This window comes from Lepidochelys olivacea (assembly GCF_965140295.1).
Source record: "Lepidochelys olivacea isolate rLepOli2 genome assembly, chromosome: 8".
Taxonomy (NCBI): domain Eukaryota; kingdom Metazoa; phylum Chordata; order Testudines; family Cheloniidae; genus Lepidochelys; species Lepidochelys olivacea.
This window is the reverse complement of record NC_140418.1, coordinates 97,069,261-97,085,540: the sequence shown is the minus strand read 5'-3', so window position 1 is coordinate 97,085,540 and position 16,280 is coordinate 97,069,261. Positions and strand designations below refer to the sequence as shown.

Below are 16,280 nucleotides of genomic sequence, written 5' to 3'. Positions count from 1 at the left end.
CAGACATTCTCCTTAATGACTATTTCCTACCTCCTCTAGAACTCTCCAGACTTCTTGCATGGCACCAGGAGTATCTGTTAGAACCTTTCAGCCTGTTTGCCAAGGTATTGGGCTTGAGGTGGGAGACATTCAAGGAGCTTTCCAATAGGCACAGTAGAATTTCGTGAAGGACAGCAGCAGTATCTACTAGATTTATTCAATATCTTGTAACTTTTGATGCCAAGAATCTGATGTGACACCCAATGCAGCAGAGTTCATACAAAAGACATAAGAACCTTGGCCCTCTAGGAGTGCCCCATCCCGTCAACTGCTGAGATTCTTAACAGTACTGTCACTGGCTCTTGCTTTGGGGCTCTATCTTTTGCATTAGCTTCAGCCTATCAAAGAAAAAAGTTTGTGGCTGCTCTAAGAGGGAAAGTATCTCTGTGCCTCAGCCCCATCCCGTCTATTTTAAATGCACAAAAGACCATTTTCTTCCTTGTTAAACAGCAGTGGTTCCTTTCTCTGCTGCCAGCTTTTCAAAATAGCACTACAAGTGAAATGGATGGTTTTTGTCCAGTTCACAGCTGTGTGACCAGTACCAAAACTTAACATGGCAGCAGATGGTATATACCAAGTTGCAGGGTGCTAGGACGGGTCAGGAACCTTTGAGAAGTGGCATGCCAAGTCTTCATTAAATTTAAGGTTTTGCATGCCAGGAATAAATTTTACATTTACAGGGGCCCCTAGACTGGCAGCGGGCTGAGTGCGGCCAGCGGATGGAACCCCAAACTGGCAGCACGCTGAGCCGCTCAGCCCGCTGCTGGTCTGGGGTTCAGTCTGCCAGCCGGGGTCCCAGCCACTGGCCCTGCTCAGCCCGCTGCTGGTCTGGGGTTCAGTCTGCCAGCCGGGGTCCCGTCTGCCAGCCGGGGTCCCAGCCACTGGCCCTGCTCAGCCTGCTGGCCCGGAGTTCCGTCCATCCAGGCTGGCAATGGGCTGAGTGGGGTTGGCGGCTGGAACCCTAGCTGGCAGCAGAGTGCCACTAAAAATTAGCTCGCATGCCACTGACCAGACTCCTATCGATCAATATGTAGCAGGGCTTTTTATCCCTCTGCAGGCTGCTACTACATCATGTTCTGCACTTACTTTGCTGTTGAGACTTTGAATGATTATTTCCTGGGGCTGAAGAGTACATTTGGGTTTTGGGGAAAAACCTGACAGAACAGACAGGGAAAGATGAGGGATTTTTACGAGTGGGGTAAGGTATTAATAAATTCAAAACTTCTGACGTACTTGACTGTTTCCTTTAAATGAAGATGTCAGCTCTATTCAAGAGGGAAAATATTTGCATGCTGAGTGGGGTAAAAAATTGACTGTGTAAAGATCATTTGGTTTTCAGAAGGTAGTTATACATAATGTTTTAGCTTAATGTTTGTAATTTACATTTAACTAAGTTGTCATTTAACATTTGAAATACAAGTCAAGTAGCAGGAAATAGCTATTTCTCAGAAGGTAACAGCAGGTTTACTTGAACTATTACAAGGATGCACTTCTGGCTTCAAGCCTGAACAGCTGCAATTACCTAATATGCTGATGATCAAGACTGAAAGTTATTTATATAAGAGGGTATTTTGCCCATAATAAATCCTTCCATATTGTCTTTAACCCTGAGGAAAATTACTAGTATACGTTGTGAAATCTTAGTCTCCAAAGGGCCAATGTGTTAGTCAAGAAATATAGCAAGGCCTTCCACTATTAGGTTTGGCTGTCCTGAGCTCATCTGAGTGAACTGCTTGAACACAACCAATCAGACTGGTGGAAAATGACTTTATTAGTCAGTCTTGGGACAGCAAGTACAACTCAGCTGATATAACATTTGATTTCTGAAGTACAGCCATGCAGAAAGTCACTCTGGAGGAACTTCTATAATAGCTATAGCCCATTACTTGGTCAAGGTGTCAAGATTTTATTAAAAGCAGTTTTAGCATTTTATAAACTTATGGGTAACTTCATAGATTCCAACAGACTCCTTTATTTTTTCATCATAGTCATTCCAGTCCTGTAGGAATTCAAATTTTACAGTATTAATACAAAACAGAATGGGGTAGTATTTAAAATCACAAATTGGAATATCAATTAACCTTATCAGCATTCCAAATTTCAGTTCCGCACTTTCTGCAGAAAGTGTTTATGCCCTTAACCTGTCCAGTTCTATGTCCAACAGAGGTGAACACCGAACAAATTAAATTAGCGTCAAGCTTCTTAGTAGTTTTAGCTTAAGGAATCAGATTTTCTGTGTCTGAAGACTGTAGCCAGTAACAGACAAGCCAGCAACCATGGGGCGTGAAAGGATTATTTACAGTACCTATTCTGGTGAGTCAGACAAGCCAATCTTCCTGTCATGTGGAATACCAAAGAGAGGAACTGAGCTTGAGAGATTTGCTCATGGCCAATGAAGATCTGGAGCATTTATGGGCTTGTCTACCTAGAGACATTGTGTTTGACACAGCAATAGGTCAAAATGCACTATGGAATTTTTAGTGTGCAGTAGCAGGATGTGCATGCCTGACTAGTATCTGTAGTTCACACCCAGCCTGCTGTGCCTTAAGTCTCTGTGCACACAGGCCCAAAGAGTCTTATGCTGAGCTTTAAAGGAGACTGCACATCACTATTCAACACCTGGACGAGTTCTCAGGAGTTGCCCCAATAGTTTCAGAGCAAAAGAAAACCAGTGCCCCCATAATAAAAATCTCCCAGTTGATCAAGAGTCCATGATTTGGGGGTGTCCCACATTTTTTCAAGAGCAAGCTGCAATTATACCATGACTATTCAAAATACTGAAGATGTCCACACTTAGACACTTCCAAATAAGTACCCTGAGGTGCACACTAATGCTGAGCACTCATGTTTGGAGGTTGTTTCCGCCTCCACTTAAGATTTGTGCACGCACACCCCTCTAAAGCACAGAAAGCCATACTTTAAATGGGTGATTGCTATTTCTGGGGCTAGGGAAACTGAGGAAAAATAAGTTGTACCTTTTCCAGCAAGTTTATTTCACTAAAAGGTGTGCCAGACTCTGCACCTTCAGCAGCAAACCCAGCCTACAAAACAAGAATTAAAATAACTTAGGTATGAGTTGTAATAAGTTAAATATGTTTAAAATAGTTCAACAAACCAGGTTATCCCGTACAAGTATTTATTTTAGTGGAGCTAGCTGTCTTACAAGTGGGTATAAAGAGTGGCCAAACTATTATGTGACCTATGGTTTCAATATAGGGTATGACCCTCTGTTTAATAATCAAGGAGAGTTTAAGCCTGACTGTTCATGCCCAAGTTTTATTTTTACATATGTTCGATTCCAAAAGGATAAAATGGCTGTAGTGTGGTTGTATCTACTAGCTATAGGAACATTACTAAAACTATACAAGTAATATTGTAAAGCAAGGAAACATCAGTTCTCCAGAACACACCTGTTTTTCCTGCAAATTATTTTTTCTAACTTGTTTTTTCCCAAAAAAATCTCTATGGCTTCACAGGTTTCTAAGTGTATCCAGTATGTCTGTTAGCAGTGAATGCATTAGATTAAAATTGTCACCAAGATATTTCAAGGCATTTTAGAAACAGTGTACTCCAGTTTAATAGCAAGATAACAATGGAAAGCAAGAGAGGAAAAAAGACAAGTCTTCAGTTTTGGTTTAAACAGCATGAGAACCCAGACATCTCTGGCAAAAGGGGCCAAGTGTTTGTAACTATCATCACCCCGTGTAGTTCATTTAGGTATGGAGGAGTCAAGCAAACTACCACGAGGAGGAGAATCAGCTAGATTTTAACTGTAACCAGATTACTCCATCCAAGCAGCACAATTTCAGAGTGAGATCTGCACTGTTTTGTCTACATAACCTACCCTTTCTAGCAGAAACTGACCTGAGATAACGACACTTAAGTCTCCACGGGTGAATGGATGAGTGTGCCACTGCTCAGGCAGTCTCGCCACTCCTCCTCCCCAAACAATGACACTAAAGGAAATTACTAGGGAATAAAGAGATCAACCAAGGTGGTGCAGTTCTGGGATCCAGCACATAAAGCAATGGATGCATTTCCAAAGAAGGTACAGAACATGCTCACATTTTAGGGTTCACACTTGGGGTTAAAAAAAATTGGTATTTAAATTACAGATTAATGTTTTGTTGGTCAACAAAATTCCTCAAGAATTTAAGAACAATGACAGAAATTAAAGGGTGGTCAATGTAAGAAGCCTTCCTGTGAGCTACTTGGATTCTTTTTATTTTTAACCTAGTAAACGAACAACTGGCTATGGTATAAGGAAAATTCTTTCCTGGTTTTGCAAACAAACGCATATGGAACTTGCTTTTGGATTCCTTGTAGACAAATCCCCACTAGCTACTATGAGAAGATTGAGTGTACAAGGAATGTGCTCTCTGGCCATAAATTTTAAAGTGTTTTGGGATCTGCGAAAACCTAAGAATTTAGTCATACACATCCCACAATGCGTGACAAATGTCAATGGGAGTGCAGCCTTTACATGAGCAGAATCACAAGCCCATGGGGGGGGGGGGGGGGGGGGAAGAAAGCAGTACAAAGAGAAGATGCATCTCCATCGGCCACACTACAGAACTGCAACAGAGCAAAGAATGAAAGTGGAAGGGATGCAGAGCCAACATCACCCAGTACACATTTAACAGAGATCCATGGAACATTAAACCATGTGACAGGCTGTTGTAATTCCAGCAGAACTTACTCCTGGGGGAATTCATGCGCCCCACAGATTTCTTCGCTTCCCTGCATAAAAATGACTTTCTGACAGGGAAGCAAGGGAAGCTGCAAGAGCAGTCATGCACCACTCCCTTTCAGTGCACATACATAGTTTAAGGCACCTGGAGCCGGCGGAGAGATAAATCACCCTAGGGCTGTGGACACCCCAGCCATGCTAGTCCCAGCTGTGCTGGAGGCAGGAGAGGACAGGACTTCTTCTTCCCCCGCAGTTCCTGGGACTGTATCAGACCCTCCCTCAGGAACCTCCCCCAGCTGCAGGAAGCTCAGAATCCTCCCCTGCTTCCTGCCCCCATCGCTCCTCAGCTGTGGGGGGGAAGAGATTACTATACAGGGAGCTGCTCCCCCATCTACCTAACCCCTGTGTCTCCCATACCCAGACACCCCTGCCAAGCCTCACCCAGTACATCCAGAACCCCCCTAGCCCTCCATACCCAAACCCCACCCCACTGAACCTCAACCCCTGCCTCTGGAGCCCCCCTGCACCCAGACCCCCTTCCTCTGGACCCCCAGCCCTGTACCCAGACCACCCCCCACTGAACTCCTTGCACTCAAACCCCCATCCTGAAGAGCCCCAGCACCCCAAACCTCCACATCCAGACCCCCATGCCACTGACTTCCAACTAGCTGCACGCAGGCCCCCACGCCACCAAGCCTCACTCCCCCAGCAACCAGACCCTCCGCTGAGCCCCAACCCTCTTCACCTGGAAGCCCCTGCAGAGTCCCATTATCCCTGTACCTGGAAACACCCCCAACAAACCTGTGCATCCAGGCTCCTCCACATCTAGGACCCCTCCCCACCCAAAGCTGCCTGCACCCAGATTGTCCCACACAGAATCCTCTCACCCCACACCACCATCCCTCCACACTTGGCTCCTGCCTGGTTGAGCCTGCCTGCCCCGGCGCAGGGCCCCAGGGTGTTTCTGGGGCAGGCCCATGCCTTGTGCTGTGTTAGGGTCAGGTGCAGCATCACCACGGAGTCCGTGTCCTGCGAGTGGGGGAGCTGCAGGGTGATCTCTCACCTTCGTGCAGCCAGTGGCTTGTGCTCCCCCTGCCACACTGGAGCCTCTGCATTTATTTATTGACAAATATAACTTGCAGAATTTTAAAATATTGTGTACAGAATTTTTAATGTTTTGGCACAGAATACCCACAGGATGCCTTACAGTTTGTGGCATCACAGTTGATACTCTAATTTAATCTCTGCTAAACGGCGCTGAGTAATTAAGTGACTTGTCTGCCCTCTGCTGACTGGCTAAGGAGCAACAGTAGCTGAAGCTTAGAACACACCTTACAAACAAAACAGGAATTCTTATCACCCAACTTTTCAACATAGTGAATCATGCAGTTATTCTGCTTACCACTATAAAGTGTCATTTCTGTCACAAAGCAAGGGAGCTACAGTTGGATGAAAAGAAACTTTGTAAAGATGCATCTATTTTTCATCTGGAGGATAATACTTCTGCGGGGGGGAGGGGGGTGACCATACAGAACTAATACAGGTAAAGAGGCATATATTGGCATTTTTGATAGACACATCAGCTCAGGAACCTTAAATGAAAAGCATAATTGTAAGTTAAAACTAAGAGACTTCTTACCAAGTAAGAAATGTACAAGCATCTTTATTAGATTTTTCTCCACTTGGTAAACAAAACAAAACAAAAACAATACATCCCTGGGATTTTCCAAGGGGAAAGATTTTCTTTTTGTCATGGAGGGACCTAAAGGGTATTTTCCCCTTTAAGACTGTAGTGAGAATTCTGGTGACTGTATGGGGAGACAGACAAATATCAATGGAAATAACAATCCTCATTAACTTCAGTAAGTTTTAATTATATTTATTAAAAATAATTTTACATTTTTATGACCTATTCTATTGCATTGCTGTTTATAACAGAACTCAGACTTGAATTTTCCCCTCCCACATATTAGAAAATGACCCAGAACAATAATAAATTTAGTACAGTGTCACTGCAGGAAGGATAAAGCACAGGTTTTCATTAGTCAGTCTACGCAATTTACTCCTAATCCTACTGGAATAATATGTTATATATAGCAGGGAGTTAGCTTATGTAGACCATGACCAGACACAAGCAAACCAATAGCTGACAGCAGGAGGAGAACTGTAGATTCCAAGGCCTGAAGGGACCATTATGATCATCTACTTTGACCTGTATAATACACACTATCACACTTCCCCAAAATAATTCCTAGAGCATATATTTTAGAAAACAATACAATCATTATTTTAAAATGATCAGTGCTGGAAAAATCTACCACAACCCTTCGTAAATTGTTCCAACAGTTAATTACCATCACTTAAAAATGTATGCTTTGTTTCCACTCTGAATTTATCTAGCTTCAACTTCCAAGCCTTTGGACTATGTTATACTTTTCTCTGCTAGATTGAAGAGCCAATTATCAAATATTTATTCCCCACGTAGGTAGTTATAGATCAAGTCACCCCTCAAAGTGAAGGTTAAGCTAAACAGATTGAACTCTTGGAGTCTAATTAAAAAGGCATGTTTCCCAATCCTTTATTCATTCCTGTGACTTTTCTGAACCCTCTCCAATTTATCAACATCCTTCCTGAACTGTGGACACAGTATTCCAGCAGTGCTTGCATCAGTGCCAAAAATAGTAAAATAACCTCTCTACATCTACTTGAGATTCCTCTTTTGTGCATTCAAAGAGCACATTAGGCCTTTTGACCACAGCTGATCCCCAAATCTTTTTCAGAATCACTGCTTCCCAAGATAGAAACCCCATCCTGCAAATATGGCCTACATTCTTTGTTCTTAGGCATATAACATTTAAACCATATTAAAATGCATATTGTTTGCTTGTGCCCAGTTTACCAAGTGATCCTGATCAATCTGTATCAGTGACCTGTCTTTTTCATTATTTACACCATTTTTGGGTCATCTGCAAACTTCATCAGTGATGATTTTGTTTTCTCCTAGGTCACTGAAAATTGTTAAATAGCACAGGGCCAAGAACCAATCCCTATGGTACCCACTAGAAACACCTCCTCAATCATGATTCCCCATTTACAATTACATTGTGAGACCTATCTGTTATTAAATTGATTAAAACTAACTATGTGCCATGTTAATTTTCTGTTCTAGTTCTCAAAATGTTGTGGGGTACCAAGTCAAACACCTTACAGGAGTCTGTCCAAGTATATTGCATCAACACTAGTACCATTATGAACCAAACTTGTAATCTCATTATAAAAAACAAGATATCAAGTTAGTTTGACAGGATCTATTTTCCATAAACTCAAATCGCCATTTGTTATATTACCCTCCTTTAATTCTTTATTAATAGAGTCCTGTATCAGCTGCTCCATTAGCTTATCTGGGAACCATATCAGATTGACAGGCCTACAATTATTCAGATCATTCTATTTAACCTTTTAAAATATCGGTACAACATTAAGCTTTCTTCCAGTCTTCTGCATCTTGCCCAGTTTTCCAAGACTTATTGAAAAAATCAACATTAACCATCCCACAAGCACGTCAGCCAGCTCTTTTAAAACTCTTGGAGTCACATTATCTGGACCTGCTGTTTTAAAAAGTCTAACTTTAGTAGCTGTTATTTCACATCCTCCTGAGATACTAGTGGAATGGAAAGAGTTATCATCATCATATATTATATCTGTTTCCCCCCATACAGAATAGAAATATTTATTGAACACTTGTGTATTTTTTGCATTATTACTGATAATTCTACCATTTCCATCTAGTAAGGGACCAATGTCATGGTTAGTATTCTTTTTGTCCCTCATATACCTAAACTCCTTATTGTCCTTCAGTCTCCTAGCTACAATTTTCTCCTTGTGTCACTCTGCATCCCTTATCAATTGTCAACAATTCCTAGTTTGATTTATATTAGTTACTATCAACTTCCCCTTTCTTCCATTTGTTAAATATTTTTTCCTGTGGTTGCCTTTACTTCCCTTCTAGAAGTAAAGAGCTGCCAAGCCTCTTTTCAAACTTCTTTCTCCAATTTCTTGGTGGTCAGCTTCTTTCTCCCTTTAACCTGGGGTACTCATATTTCCCAAATCTCTCTGTCTAGGAATTCATCAGCTTCTTTGATTCTCAGTAGCAGCTCCACTTGCCCTTCCAGTTCAAGAATCTTTTCTTCCAGTATAGCCATCAACTTGCACTTCGTGCACAGTAAGTCCCTTCTGGCTTCAGGCAGGAAAGAAAACACGGTATATCTGTTGCAGGTCATCACCACTGTTACATCACTGGCTGTCTTGAAATTGCACATAGAGCTGATCCTGGAAGGAAAGCTCCCCCCTCCCCTCCCCCCCCCACAGCTCCCTCTGAAACTTTTCTGTTAGTTGCCTTAGTCTGTCGCTCTCAACATTGCTAGCAAGTGACTCGAAATCTCTCTGCTTAGCTCAGCTCGGCCCCTCCCCATCAGGGAGCAATTAACCAATGCAGACTTCAAGCAACTGGGCTGATCAATGTTCCAAGGGTCAGAACCACTCCACCTCACCAAGACACCAAACAGACCTGTTCCAGCTACTTACTCAGGGGCCCAGGGCCCAGCTACACAGCCTGTACACAGAGAACAAACAGCCAGACAAACCCACAGATGGACCAAACACACCAGTCACCAAGTCTCACTACCGCCAAGCAAAATCCATAGCTATCCCTTCTGAAACTCTCTTACCTGTCTCGGTTTACAGCTCAGAGAGACCCTTTAACTCAGTATTTTCAGCTGTGTTTTGCAAAAGAGACTACTGATGCCTTCAGCAAGTCTTGCTCTGCCTTTCAGTCTCATTTTGTTGTGGATACACGTCTATGTTTGTAGAGATGGATGAACTTCAGAGTTTGGTTGAGCACAGCAGTCAAATACTGAACAGTGTCCAAAAATCAGGCTGTACCCTGTACAGTAGCCCACCCAGACCTCTTCTTCCCACCAGTGACCCCTAATTAGGCAATCCAAGATGTGACTGCTTTAGGACCCCTCTCCTCCTCCTATTGCCCTACTCTAAAGATCCACCAAATGAATTCACATCTTCAGTGCTCTTACACTGAAGGTGGACTTACAAGGTACTTCAGGGGGCACAGCTCCAAAGAGTGAGTAAATTTAATTAGGTGAGTAGGATGAGGTAAGAAAGACAACTGCAAAGAGGGGAGACTATTGGAGAGTCACAGATTGTTCCAAAATGAGCAGTGCAATTCTCAAAAGAGAGGGTGCTGCATCAATCTAGAGTTCAGCAGAAAAAGACACCTAAGAGCTGTCAAATAAATTAATAAGAACTTGCCTGTGGTTGAAAGTCAACTGGCTCAAGACCTCGGCACTCAAACTCCACTACTGTCTTAAACTTCTCACTGTCTTCAGCCTAGGATTGAGTCAGAATAGCATTTAGTTTTTACCTAATGAAAGGGAAATAACACCTTTTAGTCTAGGCATAAAATGCAGTAAAATTTTTAGAAGCAGCATGACCAAACTCTGGACCAAAAAACTTTGAATTATTTGACATGTTTAATAACTAACCAGAATTTCTTTAACTTAGAGACTGGTCTGGGGAAGTCTCTGGGCCCTTCAAAGGTAGGCTCTCCGAGACCAGGGTAAAACTAGTACATATTCGCTTAGAATGTGACATCAGTGCCTGATGTTGACTGTGAAATATTTAAACAGATGATTTGATATTTGAGTGAAGCAGAAGGGGCAAAGCAAGTTATTAATTGGCTCTCGTTGTCCACATTATTTAAAATATACTTTCCCAAATGCACAGCTTCACTTTTGTAGCATCCAGCATCCCATTTGCGGTGTTTCTCTATCAGGCAATACCTGGATATTTTTTCCCCTGTACTTCTGGGAGGAACATGATAGCAAAAATTGGGAAGCCTTGTAATAAATTAACATCACATTACTAATGCTTATTTCACTTACATTTGCAATATCATAGAGAAAATAAACTTACATTATAAGGCTTGATTGTGTCTCTTAAGATATCTAAAAGAGAAGGGGGTAGAATAAAAAAAACCTGCAAATTTTCCAGCCCTTAACACAAACCCAAGAGCCCTCCCTCCAAACATTGTTTATTCAAAAAAAGGCCAACATTTCTGGGGACTCCATCAAAATCTAAGACCCTGTTTTTGCCATGGCTACCAAGAATTTCATCTCCTGTTTTGCTATTTTGTTTTCCTCTTAAGGAAGAAAAAGCAATGCATACTCTTGTGACATGGCTTTAAGGCTCCAACCATACAACTGTTGCTCATACAGCTCTTCCAAAGTCAATGGGAGGGTTGAGTGCAAATTACTTACAGGATTGAGCCCACAGGATTCCATTACTTGTGTCTAATTCCCATAAATGTAGATTTGGGGGATAGTCACTGCAGCACAGACTTTGTAAATACCTTCCTGTATTTTAACTAGCTTATCACTGTTGTATTTATTCCACAGGAAGTGCCTTTCATATCAGACACGTTTTTAATACCAATTTCTCTTTTCCTTCATGTTACTGCAGTAAGTATTTACATGGATATAGCTTTACAACATCGCAGCTCAATCCCAGGGGGGAAAAAAATCTAATGTGGGATGGCTATGAAATGGGCAGAACTTTATATTAACATCCCAAGAACCATGCCAATGCAAACAGCTGGCAGCTCCTTGCATGAAACTAGTTTCTAATATCTTGAGAGGAAAATGAACACTTGACACAGACACTTGTGTGGATGCTCTTAATTTTCCAAATACCAGACAGGCTTTTAGATTTTTGGGGCCCAGTCCAGAAATTCTTACTCCTAAAACTAGTTCCACTGAAGTCAATAAGTATACTTGTGCAAGTATAAGGGTCTCAGGATTAGTCCTTTTTTTTGTGAAAACAGTTAAGTGATTAAGAGACAATGAATGGGACTATTTTGGTTGGGAAGGCAAAGGGCACAGAAAATATAATAAAGGATGAGTCAGGTGTTCCTTTTTACCCTTCCCCCATAATACAAGTATGAGAGACCACACAATGAAAGTGAAAGGCAAAAAGGCTTTAAAAAGATAAATGGAAATATATATTAATGTAATAGATAATCAATCTGTTTAATTCTCTGCTATAGGATGATACTGAGGCAAATAAATTAATACAATCTAAAAAGGGTTAAAAACACTCATATAAATAAGAACAGCTGTAGGCCAGAGTTACAATGGCAGTAAATAGTTATGTTGGGGAGTAGATGATCACCAACTGCAGGGCAGAAAAAAACCCAACAACTTTCCTTTCCATAGTAAGATACTGATTATTTATGGACATTATGGGGGGCTTTCCTTAAGAACCATCCACCACTGGTCAGACACTGACTAGATGGACCTTCTTCTCTGCTCTGTGAATCCCTACAATAATAACAAAAAGATAAAATTTGATAACTGAAAGAAAAAATGTCTAGCAAGTACAGAAATTACCCAGGAAACTCTGAGCTACTTCTGTTACTTTTCATTCTTCTCTTAAAAATAATTGGCATCCCATTTTTTCCCAAAAAGGTTAACATCTTAAATGTACACTCAAACATAGTGCTGCAAAGTACAGTAATTTGTTTCCAAATAACTTTATAGAAGAAAAGCAAGCATTTTAAAAGGGACACCATTAACTTCAGAATCATGTTTCTGTTGGAAAAATTTGAACATACTATTGTTTTAGCACCTACCGTTACTAAAACTAAAGTTGGCACAAATTAATTGTCTTTATTGTTCCAGTGTTTACACACTTTCTGTATTTGCATGTGTAGTCAGTCTCATTCTTTTGTTGATGGTCAGCTGCATTTCCTGTCTCATGCACAAACATGAGGACAAACATATTGGTGCAGGGGAAAGTAGACCCTAAAAACCACTGTTAAAAAGCTACTTATAACAGAAATTCAGGACATACTGTTTAAAAGGTGCTCTTTTAGAATGTTTTCGTAAATTAGTTTAAAAAAAATCAAGTTGACAGAATCCCTTAAATCATGTGAAAGAGCCTACCAATGGAATTCTCTCTGGAGCACAGCTTGCATTTCTGCACCATAGTGGCACTCCCTCTGCCTCCCTTAAGAGGAGCGCTGTCCTAAAAAAATTACAAATGGAGCCATCACTTTGTGTCAGTTTTTTTCATGTTTTAATTGAGCAGCCAAAAACCTCTGTAGCGACAAAGTAGTTTTTACAAGGACAATGGCAAACTAACAATGATTTTATATATTGTAAAGGGAAGACGGGTTTCTTTCGGGACAAGGAATATTTATAATTCACAATACTATGGTTATCAAGGAATAATGTACATTATATTCTAAATTTTAAATAATAAATTATGTATAGAATGTGTTCTGACAATACAGACACATTCTATCCATTCCACAGGATATTTATTTAACCTTCAACCAGTGTGATTAGAGCCCTGATACTGCACACTATTGTCCCTACATGCAACAAGTTGCAGGACTGGGGCCTGCAAGGACAGAGAAGAATGGTCTTGTGGTTCAGGATGAGAGTCCGAGGTTCTAATACCAAACGAGACCACAGACTTCCTGTGTTACTTTGGGCAAATCATGTCACCTCTCTGCCTCAGTTTCCCCATCTGTAAAGTGGGGATAACACTTCTCTATTTGAATTCATTAATGTCATAAGGCAGTCAGATATAGTGATGTGCATGACAGAAATGCTATAAATAACACCAGTACCTTGCATAAATTAATTTATCATCATTATTCCCCTTCCCCCCCTCAGGTTATCTAAACTTCCATAAAAGTTGTTTTATCATTAGCAAAGAGGAAATGTACTACTGGCAAAACCCTATTGTAATACCACTTCAAATCCATTTGCTTGGCTATGGAAACTTACTGGCTTTAATGAGGGGAGGCTTTTCAAGAAAGACTTAAAAGAATAAGCACTGCCACCAACCATTCTTATAGCACATTTCATTAAAGGATCTCAAAATACTTTGCAAACAAAATCTGACAGCACCTCCGATGTAGATAATTATTCAAAGGCTGCTTTATACAGCATTTAAACTAGCATATTCCCCATTTCCATTAAAGTCAATTCTACATAATACGCACTGCATTTTTTGGTTTCTTTGTTTTTAATGCACACCTTGCAGTTTGACAGCTTACCATTAATTGCAGGTATTGCCATTTTTCAGAAATCTCACCGCAGTTCCCACATTTCATCTGGAAAAGAAAAACATACATTAAAGAATCTTAAAGTTGTTAGTAAGCTGATCAATAAAATAGCTCAAGCCATTCTTAGACTTAAGTTTAACCCTTTTGTAGTTGAAAGGTCGTGGGATAGCTGCATCTAAAGAATGGGGGGCCAGAACCTCAACTGGGGTCCATTTTCATAGCTCCATTAGCTTCATGTGAGCGATGACAATTTACACAAGCTGAGGATCTGTTCCAGGGAATCTTAGGTAGAAAGGAAACAGATTACATGCAGGAGCCAATAAATAAAGCCAGGAATAATACATCCCACCAGTTTGTCAACCAAGCTAGTTTTCCACCAATTATACTTAATTAAAATCATAACCACAAGAGAGAGGGTGATGGCTGTTCTATGGACTGAGGAATAGCTATGATTTTTCTTCATCGTAACAGATGTATGTATGTTTACATTAAAAGATCAAACTGTTACTCAACTTCGAGAAAGTGCTTAAACTTAACAAAAACGAACAAACAAAAACAACCTGCACAACTTTCGGATCAAATATATTCTTCTTACTTTTATTTAGATTACAAAATGAACCATGCTTGAAATGTGCCATGATACCACTAACATTGTGCATATAACCAATTGGATACGGGCAAAACTACATCTTAGATGGCAATGAAATACCACAATGATCATAGTACAGAAACCATTCTACAGTGGTTTGCACTGCAGTGGTATCCATTAGATACCAATAATTTGTGTAATGGAAACCTGCAATACCACTGTAGAATTGAATGCAAAATATCATGCAAAAAAAGCCTGTGATACAAAACCATGCAACTGGAAATCATAGAAATGCAGGTCTGAGAGGTCCCCCTGCTGATGCACATTTACACAAGTCATTCTAAGTTTCATGGGCGGTGGGGAGACTAGAGGACCTCTCGAGGTCCCGTCCAGACCTCTGGTTCTCAGTCTCATAGTTTTATATCATTTTTATTGCATGATATTTTGCACTGGGTTCTAATTAGCACTACAGGCTTGTACTGTAAAAACAGAATTACTGGGGCTTTTAAAGTAGACTGCGTTTCATGGGGCTTTGGCCGGCATTGCAAAGGGGTGGCACACTGCGCGGCACTGCACCCTCCCCTGGCCCGCCATACCTTCAGGTACCAGCGAAAATCTTCCCCCACCGGTCTGAGGTTTGTAATGTTTTCCAGAGTAGCCTTCAGCTGCAGCCCGATCTTCTGTAAAGCAGGGGACGGGGGGTCAGAGTCACTGTTACAGCCAACGCCACCCCCTCCCCAGGCGCTGGCAGCGCCGCGCCCCCCTTACCCACCCCCATGCTGAGGGCCTGGCGCGCAGCGGGTCCGGCTGTAGTTGGAGGCGCAGCCCGGACAGGCTCAGCAGCTGCCCCCCAAGTCCCGCGGCGCAGGCAGCTGGGCGGGTGCCGCCCTGGGGGCGGGAGCGGCGCTACCAGATTCACCGACTCCTGCTCCCTCCCGCGAGAGGCCGGCCACCAACTCTCGCGGTAGTTGGCGGGTTTGGTTTTTTTAAGCGACTCCTCTCCTTGTGAATTGTTGCCCTTAGACAAAATGGTCACCTCATTCCATGCCTTTCACAAGGACTGAAGCCGGAGCTGCCCTTAGCCAAGATGGCCGCCATCTCTTACTTTGGATGGGACTAAAGCCTCAGTTAAGATGGCCGCAAATTCCCTAAACTCTGCTGACAGCAGTGAGGCTGCCCCTAATAATGATGGCCGCCATCCTCCATCGTATTTAAGGACCAGGCTGCTCTGCTTTCAGAGTAGCAGCCGTGTTAGTCTGTATTCGCAAAAAGAAAAGGAGCACTTGTGGCACCTTAGAGACTAACCAATTTATTTGAGCATAAGCTTTCCTGAGTGTTAAGGAAAAGTTAGCACATGTGACTCCATTTTGGTTTGGGGCCCACCATGTCTAAAAGCAAGCACATCCTGCACCAGGAGGAGTGTTCCTTAGACGCTGCATCCCTGTAAAAATCCTCCTCCTTATCTCCAGCCTGCCTTGACTCCCAGTATCTGTTTTTTGTCAGTCTGTAACTCCCTATCTCCTGGCCTTTGATGTGAGGCCTCCCATCCTGATAATAAAAGTTACTGATGCACGGTTTTAGGACCATGCTGTGTAATTAACATACTGGTTTAGCGTGAGGAATGCACCAAGCAGGGATAGGTGTAGATAAGACAAGGGTTTGTTTATTGGCTACGGTTTCCGATGCACGAGGGCAACATGCTTTGCTAAAAAGTATATAACCTTTGTATAACCTGTATTCGGGGTCCCCTCTTGGTTAGCAGGAGGGCACCACACTCAAGCGTAATAAACTTGATGTTTTTTGGGAACTCTGCA

At 41.9% G+C, this 16,280-nt stretch overlaps 1 protein-coding gene across 1 annotated transcript; it reads right to left on the bottom strand.

Annotated features, from left to right (window-relative positions):
- Positions 1-1,786: 1,786 nt before the first annotated feature.
- CZIB (CXXC motif containing zinc binding protein) lies at positions 1,787-15,479 on the bottom strand. Its single transcript, XM_084636486.1, has 8 exons — positions 15,239-15,479; positions 15,063-15,146; positions 13,869-13,925; positions 12,745-12,826; positions 10,718-10,749; positions 10,055-10,132; positions 3,015-3,080; positions 1,787-2,038 (listed from the first exon to the last, which is right to left on the bottom strand). Exons 1-8 carry the CDS (start codon positions 15,242-15,244, stop codon positions 1,961-1,963), a joined length of 483 nt encoding a protein of 160 aa, XP_084492612.1. The 5' UTR covers positions 15,245-15,479; the 3' UTR covers positions 1,787-1,960.
- Between the last annotated feature and the right edge of the window lie 801 nt (positions 15,480-16,280).

What these genes read in the sequence shown, in the direction of transcription:
- CZIB (XM_084636486.1), bottom strand. An exon ending in GGCAATACCTGCAATTAATG is followed by an intron (nt 12,827 to 13,868) that starts GTAAGCTGTCAA and finishes TAATTTTTTTAG; the next exon opens with GACAGCGCTCCTCTTAAGGG. An exon ending in CAGTTGACTTTCAACCACAG is followed by an intron (nt 3,081 to 10,054) that starts GCAAGTTCTTAT and finishes CTTGTTTTGTAG; the next exon opens with GCTGGGTTTGCTGCTGAAGG.